Source organism: Eumetopias jubatus, unplaced genomic scaffold, assembly GCF_037043125.1.
Source record: "Eumetopias jubatus isolate StellerSeaLion01/CBP00866 unplaced genomic scaffold, mEumJub1_p1.0 scaffold_16, whole genome shotgun sequence".
In the NCBI taxonomy this organism is placed as follows: Eukaryota; Metazoa; Chordata; class Mammalia; order Carnivora; family Otariidae; genus Eumetopias; species Eumetopias jubatus.
In genome coordinates this window covers 66032340-66041490 of record NW_028274822.1, presented here as the reverse complement: position 1 = coordinate 66041490, position 9151 = coordinate 66032340, and the positions used below count along the sequence as shown (strand labels likewise).

The 9151-nt window shown below is 48.3% G+C and overlaps 1 gene segment (V, D, J or C); it reads right to left on the bottom strand.

Annotated features, from left to right (window-relative positions):
- Window positions 1-398: 398 nt before the first annotated feature.
- LOC114198083 (putative non-functional immunoglobulin lambda variable 5-48) lies at window positions 399-918 on the bottom strand. The segment is given in 2 exon segments: window positions 399-763; window positions 873-918. Coding segments are annotated over 2 exon segments (411 nt in total).
- Between the last annotated feature and the right edge of the window lie 8233 nt (window positions 919-9151).

Sequence of the window (9151 nt, the reverse complement as noted above, 5' to 3'; positions counted from 1 at the left end):
CCAGGCCTGCATTTGCCATCTTCCTGCCTCATTTCAGGAGCACAGTCTACCTCCGCCAGCCTCTCAGATGGGACCGGGACGGAGGGTCTCTCCGGGGGCTTCGGGAGCAGAAGCCATGTCTCCAGGACTGTCCACCTGCCGGGATGGTGCCTCGTTCTGACCAAGAAAGCTAGTGCCATTGCTCGTTTCTTTCACCGGGTATAAGTTCAGTTTTACTGTGATTTTGTTTGTTTCTTATTTGATTTGTTTCCTTCATTTTTTGTCTAAGACTAAAGTTTCGTTGACGGGAACTTGACAGAGAAGGAGAGGCTCCTGGACAAAGTCCTGTGGGTGTCCCTACAGCTGTTCCCTCCACCCCCTCCTGGGTCCCACTCACAGCAGCCATAACTCAGAGCAGGTCAGGGAGTTTTTCTACTTCCCCTTCGGCCTGTGTCACTGTGAGAAGCACCACTGTCTCCAACAAGACAGTGATAGTCCACCTCGGCCTCCGCCTGCAGCCCCGAGATGTGCTGAAGCCCTGCCTTGGCCGAGGCGTCTTTGGAGCCCGAGAAGCAGCTGGAGACCCCGGAGCCCTGGTGCTTATCGGAGTCTGAGGAGAACCTCAGCAGACACCAGGGAGGGCTCCCTGGCCGCTGCTGGATCCAGTACGTGCAGTAGCCGCCAACACTGATGTCCCTGCTCCGGGTCCAGGTGAGTCTGGCCGTCGTTCCCGGAGATGCCGAGAGGGAGGGTGGCCGTGTCAGCACGGGCTGGGACAGGGAGGCTGCAGACACACACACTCATGGGTGATGGGGCATTTCCACTGGGAGTTTCTCAGTCTTAGGGCCTGATAATATCTGGGAAGATCCCAAGAAGTCAGATGATGTCCCTACCTGAGCAGAGCGAGAGGAACCGGAAGAGGAGAGGAGTCCAGGCCATGATGACACAGCCCTTGGTCCCCACAGTGGAACTGGGCTGTCCCAGGCTTGCCTTATCCTCCCTACTGTCCCCATGCAAATGAGGGTGCTCTTCATGAAAATTTGCACCCCCTTTCAGACTCGCTCAGACTCCACCTGGTCAGTGAATCGGGATCCTGACAGGGGACTGAGGGCAAGGCCTGCTCTGAGTGGGACCCAGGAGGGGGTGGAGGGAGCAGCCGTGGGAAGCCCCATGCTGGGTCTGGTTTAAAGAACATGGATACATGTCTGTGATTTGAGACGCTTATAACATAGAGAGGAAAGTCGTGAAGAAATAAACACTCCTGTGGAAATGAGAACGCCTACAACACATAAATCATAGAAAAGAGTGAGATTATCCCCCGCCTTGGGACATTCTGGGAGCTCCTCTTCTGAGGGGACTTTCAAGCGTGTCTCAGGAGAGGGGTGACCGTGTTCTCCATATGAGCTCATAGGAGAGAAAATCAAAACAGGGTGTGAAGATGCTCAAACCATGAAGGGACACCGCAATTTCACAGAGTGACGAAACGATCTGGTGACAGTGTGCGCAGGGGAATAGAGGGCGCACACAGCAGGGCAGGACTGAAGAGCCTACGTGGTCAAGGAAGAGCAACTGAGGCAGGGAAAGAGGAGGTGCGGACGCAGGCGGCTGTGCTCCCAGGAGACACGCAGGCTGTGCAGCAGAAGGAACGCGGGGAGAGAAGGAGGAAGAGTAGAGTGGGAACTGGGGGTTTCTGCTCCGACTGCCCCGTCCGACGGCACTGCTGTTCACTGCAGCGGAGCATGAGGTAAGGAGATGCGTCTCTGTTCATAAAAGAGTTGAAGGTCTGAGAAATAAGTAGAAACCCTGAAGTCCAAGCTCAGAAATGGTGGACCCTGACCTTGAGTGGCAGCATGCAGGGACCGCGGCCTGCGGCTGGTGTCCAGGTGTGGTGAGCAGTCCCTGGTGGGGGTGTGGACATGAGGGAGGGACAGGAGGCTGGGACAGAAGCCCAGACACCGCCCCCGTGTGTGTTAGCAACGTCCTACCTTCCGCTCAGGATACCGAGTGGTGAGCTGGGTGAGCTGTCTTTCTCATACACATGTTCAGGGAGGGCTGAGGACAGTGAAGATGTGGTTGGTGGTGATGATTGTAGACCTTTAAACTCAAGGGTGAGCTCAGGACAGGTCCTGAGGATGCATGAGTGTGGAGCACCCAAGGTCGGGCTGAAATGCCTTGGACAGTGAGCATCATGAAGAAGTGGGGATGGAGAAGAACCCAAACTTCTCACCCTACCTGCACATCCCCAGGACCTCTAGCCACAGGGAGGCAGAGCTCTAGGCTCTCTCTCATCCCCTCAGCCTTTGTGGGGAAGAGCACTGCATTCTGGTCACTGCCCCCTACCTCCACTTCCTCTTCCTGGTGTCTGTCATGAGGAGTGGACTGGGAGGACCCACGTGAGCTCTGAGCTTCCTGGGGTCAAGGCAGCTGGGCCCTGGGCCCAGACTCAAGCAGACACTGCCTTCCCAGCTGCCCTCACCCCATGGACCCCAGGAACAGGTTCCACAGTGCCGCTGCTAACCCCAGCTCTCGTCCCCCCTGACTGAGATGAGGGGACAGGAGACCAGAGCAGAGATCCCCCTGCTTCCAGCACTGTGGGTCCCCTGCCCACTCTCCATGGAGGATGGGCCACACTTGGGCCATCCTTAGACTGGAGCCCCATGGCCACACTCAGAATTTCCTGCTGTGGCCCCTCATTGAGGACTGTCTCTAACTGTCCCCACTTCTCCAGTTCTTCTCCACTAACAGGGTGAAAGTGAGGTGTCAGAACCCATCTTCAGTGCAAGGAGCAAAAGGACAAAGGCCCCAGTGCCTCTGCCCCCATGACTCTCAAATTGGTACCCAAGAAAGCTGGTCTGTCTCTGTCTTTCTGTATGTCTCTGTCTCTGTCTCCCACCCCCAGCTCCTTCCTCTGTCAGCTGAGGCTCTGTCCACATTCCTGGTGGGGAGGGCATGGGCTCACTCTTTCTCAACCCATGACCTTGATCTGTGGCCCCAGGTGTGCTGTGTAATTTCCAGGTCTTATAAGTAATAAACCTTTATTTTTCAAAGATTCCTATGGTTCTAGCTGAAGGATAACTTGTAGTCATAATAAGAACCACAAAGGTGGGTCCACCACTGCATCGATTATGGAGTGGATGAGACCTGCACAAAACAGGAACTTCTGATCCTGGAGGAAGAATGCTGGCTCCCACCGTCTGTGACCACTGACTTCATTGTTCAATTCAGGCATGGCTCAGAAACATCACAATTATTGATCACCCACGCCATCAGACACAAGTCCATCAAATGGAGAAAGGGTCTCATGTACAGTTTCCCATACAGGCTCCCCTTCTTTTCAAAATCCTCAGGTCATCAGCCCTTTGCCCCACCCTTTCAGTGAGGTGGCTTCCTACCTTTTTAGAGCAGCGAATGGGATGATGTCACATTGTGCACTCCGTCATGGACCCCAGACTTCCTAGATGACTTCATGTGCACGCACTAAGGTGTTGTCACTGTGCTATAGAGTTTACTGAGCTGTGACAACACAGCAGTGTGGTGCGGCTGCTTCACAGTGTCCTGTGTAAGAGCGACACCACCATAAATCCTGTTCTTGCATATCCATCCTCCTGCTGCTTCCTCCACCTGCTCTCCACCACTGACTAGATTTGTGCCTCTTCTAAAATGTAGTTCAATTATAGTTATATTAAATGTGGCACTTTACATGTCCTTCTTTCTGAGCGCCTGGGTGGCTCAGTTGGTTAGGCGACTGCCTTCCACTCAGGTCATGATCCTGGAGTCCCAGGATCGATTCTTGCAGGGGGCTCCCTGCTCAGCGGGGAGTCTACTTCTCCCTCTGACCCTCTCTCTCATGCTCTCTCTCTCTCTCTATCTCATTCTCTCTCTCAAGTAAATATATAAAATCTTTTTTAAAATGTTCTTTCTGAAGAAATATGTATTTAAAATTCATGTATACTACTGTGACTTCATAGGTCATTTATTTTTGTTTGTTTTTGTTTTGTGTTTTTCTTCTTTTCAAGTTTTTATTTAAAGTCTAGTTAACATATATGATAAAATTGGTTTCAGGTATAGAATTTAGTGATTCGTCATTTACACAGTGCTCATCACAACAAGTGCCCTCCTTAACACCCATCACCCATTTAGCCCATCCCCCACCCACTTCCCTCCATCAACCCTCAGCTTTTTCTCTATAGTTAAGAGACTCTTATGGTTTGCTTCCCTCTCTCTCTTTTTTTCCTTCCCATATGATCACTTGTTTTGTTTCTTAAATTCCACTTAGGAGTGAAATCATACAGAATTTGTCTTTCTCTGACTGACTTATTTTGCTTAGTATAATACATGTTAGCTCCGTCCACATCGTTGCAAATGGCAAGATTTCATTCTTTTTGATGGCTGAGCAATACTCCACTATATATATATGCTACATCTTCTTTATCCATTCTTCAGTCATTGGACATTCGGGCTCTTTCCATAGTTAGGCTATTGTTGCTAATGCTGCTATAAACATTGGGTGCATGTACCCCTTTGAATCAGTATTCGCATATCCTTTGTGTAAATACCTAGCAGTGCAATTGCTGGATCATGGGGTAGAAAGCTGATTAACATCCCAGTGTACAAATGTATAACCTATTGGAGGACATCTTTGTTACATCAAGTCTTAGGGATTATTAAAAACCTGGTATAAACATCCATGTGCAGTTCTGATTGTTTTCACATATGGTGATTATGAACAAATCTTCTCTAAATATTCCCGTGCATGATTTTCTCTGGACAGAAATATTGTTTTGGTTTCACCTTTTCTAATTTGTAGTTTGGCACGTTTCCCATATTCCCCACAAGGGTCCATGTAGGTCAGAAAAACATATATACTTCATTTTGCCTGAGTGTCATTGGAATTGCCATGTCTGTGTGGATTCCCATATGTACAATATGAAATTTGATTTTCTCCTATTAATCTGTCTCATGTCAGTTTGATTCTTAGTCCAGATAGAAGGATCTTGAAATGGACAGGACATTCCTGCTTCCTGACAGTAGTACAGGAGACACAACAGGAAGGAAGGACTGATGTTTTTCATGTATATGTGTTTAGTATTGCTGGTGTTCTCCAGACCCTGGGGGATGAGCATTCGGGCTCCATTCCCTCACCCAGGTGAGCTCCCGGGACCCCCGTGCTGGCTCAAGAAACAGCCTAATCTGTGTGTCACTCCTCCCTCCGCAAGGACACGTCTCCCCACAGAGGAGTCTCCCCTACAGGAGCCTCCGCAGAAGCTTCTCAGTAGAAGAGACTCAGAGACAAGGCCTGTGGGCTGAGGAGTTTTTGTCTCACGTCCTCTTTGTCTGAGACACTGTGAATAATGAGAGCTATGTTCTGTAGCACAGTAACGGGCAGCGTCGTCCTCAGCCTGCAGCCCAGAGATGAGCTGCTGCATTGGCCGAGGCATCTCTGGATCCAGAGAAGCGGCTGGGGACCCCAGGGCCTTGGTACTTATCTGACTTGTAGTACAAGAGATACCGGGGAGGGCTCCCTGGCTCCTGCTGGTACCAGTAGATGTTAGAGCCGCCAACACTGAAGCCACTGCTCAGGGTGCAGGTGACTCTGTCTGTTGTTCCAGGAGCTGCAGAGAGGGAGGGTGGCTGGGTCAGCACGGGCTGGGACAGGGAGCCTGCAAACACACACGCTCATGGGTGATGGGGCAGGGACCAGGGCAGAGGTTCTCAGTGTCTGAGCCAGAGGGTCTGATGGAGCCTGGGAACTGGGACCCGATACCCAAGGTCTGTATCTGTGTAGTGAGAGAGGAGCATGAGGGGGACAGGAGTCCAGGCCATGGTGACACAACCCCTGGTCCCCACAGTGGGCTGGGCTGCCCCAGGCCTCCTTTTCTCCTCCACCCTCTGTCACAGGAGGGGCTGTCCATGCAAACGGGGTCCACCCAGTGACTGCCCAGCCCCTCCTTCAGACCTGATGCTGGAGCTCAGCTCACAGACACACTGAGGAGGATGGGGGTGGCTTCAGCCCTGGGGAGAGCCCTGGGAGGATGCACCTGCTGAGACCACACACAGGTCCCTGCTCAGGGGACTCTGCCAGGCCTGACAGGACACAGCTTCTGAGTCTCCATCAGGGAGCACAGGACCCAGCACGCAGGCCCAGGCTCCCTTGAGTGAAGGGTCCTCACCTGACAGCTGGGTGGGGTCAAGAGGGCAGACCCACAGCGTCCCTGCTGGTCACAAGGCACCCACCTCACCATGGACCAAAGCCTTGAGAGCCCAGTGACTTTCAGCAGCTCACCAGGTCCCTGTCTATTCTCACCCCCATGACTGATCTCTAGATACCAAGATTCGTGTACATTGTACATGATTACTGTGGTTTCTCACTTTCTGAAGGGACACCTCTCTATGGAAAGGGCAAAAATGTACACAAATAACCCATTAGTGTTCACCATCCTCAGAGAAGTTACTGTAAAAGGTGAATGGATCATGTCAAACATCACTGATCAGAGGACAGTGGAGCTGGTTTGAGGGACTTGAAGGGGATCTTCAGGGAATGGTAAAGACTGGACATTTTCCAGGAAGTAAGTTCAGTGACATACTCCCAAGACATCAGTTCAGCAAACATTTCAAAGGTCATGTGGTGGCTGTTACAGTTTGATCGGGATCAGATATGACCGAGTGATTTCTGAAAAGCTAACAGCTTTGCCTGACTGAACTTTTAGTGGTGAATATTACACATATCTCTTTATGTTTGGAAGTAAGATGTAGCTCCTAACTTCATTGGTTTCTGAGTATTTCTTTCAAATTCTTGTCAGGATTCTGTCTTTGCTGCCTCACAAACTGTTCATATTGTAGCTAAATTTATTTTCCACTTGTAGTTTCGTACCCATTGCTTTCCTTCAGTAGGAAGATGAATGTGATGTTTTATTGTTTCCACATGCCTGGGAAAAGGGGTGCAGAAATCATGTTCTCACTGGGCCCCAAAACCAAATTGGCTATATGTGCAAATAGTCACCAAATCTCCAGACTCACGGGGACCTTAAGTAAAAGGCCTATGACCATGATCACCCACTTCCCTCAGAAACCCTCTCCTCAAGGCACTCAGAGAGGTCCTTCTTCTTTAGTTCGGGGAGGTCACCCCACGGTTTCAACCCCTTCAGTAACTCCTCACTACTGTTTGCTAAACACCCAAGCCCCTCCACAACTAAGGATCCTCCCTGCTCTGGCCTGCACACTCCCCCCACTCCCCGCATCCACCTCGCAGCTCCGCCCCTTGTCCCCTGCTCCAGCCTCAGACCTCCTCTGGCCTTGGACTCCCTGAACTCAGTCCTTCCCATGTTCTCCACACCAGGTTCTCTCGGAAGGAGATGGGTTTCACCTGGAGATCTTGGTAGACACACATATTCTGGCAACATTGAGCATCTGTTGAAAGCAGGGCAGACACAAAGTATAACACATTGTGATCTATATTTCTCTATTTGTCTTCTATTGATCTTGAATACTGTAGCTTTATAATAGGTCTTCAAGTTCAAGTGTCAGTCTTCTAACTTTGTTCTTCCCCTGGAATATTATGTTGCTAATTTGGATCTTTTCCCTCTCTGCATAAACTTTAGAATCAGTTCTTCAGGATTTACAAAATAACTTGCTGGGATTTTAAGGGTTGCCTTGAATCTATACATCCAATTGGGAAGAACTGACATCTTGAAAGTAATGAGCTTTCTCATCAATGAACATAGAATATCTCTCAATTTATTTAGTTTTTCTTTGATTTCATCCATCAGAATTGTGTTATTTTCCTTACATAGATCTTGCACATATTATTTTTGATTGATACCTAAGAATTTCCCCTTTTTCAGCGCTAATATAAATTGTGTATATTTCACACTCCACTCGTTCGATGCTAGTTAATGGGTAAGCACTTGATTCTTCTATATTAAGTGTGCATTCTGAAACTTTGTTGTAACTGCTTATTAGTTTTGAGATTTTTCTTTTCATGTCAATTATTTTGTATTTTCTACATAAATGATCACATCATGTAAGAATAATATAGTTTATTTTTCCCTTTTTTTTTAAGATTTTATTTATTTATTTGACAGAGAGAGACACAGCACGAGCAGGAACACAAGCGGGGGTGGGGGCGGTGTGGGAGAGGGAGAAGCAGGCTTCCCGCGGAGCAGGGAGCCTGATGCGGGACTCGATCCCAGGACCCTGGGATCATGACCTGAGCCGAAGGCAGACGCTTAACAAAGGAGCCCCCCAGGTGCCCCTTTTCCCCACATATTTAATTCACACATTTGCTTATGTGTTTCAAGACTATTGTCTTCAATGCTCTTGCCATCCTTTTTTGTAAAAACTTCTATTTGGATATTATCTTTGAAATTTCTACAAAAGTATTTTTCTCTTTGCATAAAATATTTTTACATTTAAATTGATGCCTTCAGATATTATAATACGATTTATATATTAGTCAATCAGGGACTCACAATATGCAGATTTAATATTTAGTTTTTGAATTCCAGTGGTACAGTCACTTGAACCAACCTGGGCCTTAGGTTCCCTATGTTGGGCACTCTGTGAAGAAAGTAAATCCTATTTTTTAGTTGCACACATGAATGGTACATAAAAAATAAACATAATATGACACAAAGCAGTACATCCAAACACTATGTGTGGTGTAGAAGCAGAGTTTAAAGTTATTTTTCTTGCTAATTCCATCCAGCTGCCTTTACAGATAACTCTTGTAAACAGCTTCATATGGTTATCTTTTCAGGCTTTCCCCTCGTTCTTAAATATCATCTTTCTACAACTGTGAGTAAATGATATCATAATGTTATTGTTCTACATTTACCAAGAAAATAACGAGGGCATCTTTCAAAATCTGTAATAGGTCTACCCAATTCATTTGAATAGATGCTCAGAAGAAATATCCGGTACCCCCTCCCATTTCTTTCCTCTTTTACAAATTTGCTGAGTGAGAATCCTCTGCATGTCTGTTCCCTATATGCAGTGGATGAGGCTCCTAGAAGTGGGAATGTATGGTGTGGCGCTGGAAAGAATCTAGGTGTAGGAGCATCCTGGATGAAGACATAGTGGATGATGACGGGCAAGGTCACAAGAGGGCAAAACCTGTGGTGGAAGGTACCAGTCTGTGAAATGCAACCATGAGAAAGGGAGGGCAGGGAGTTGG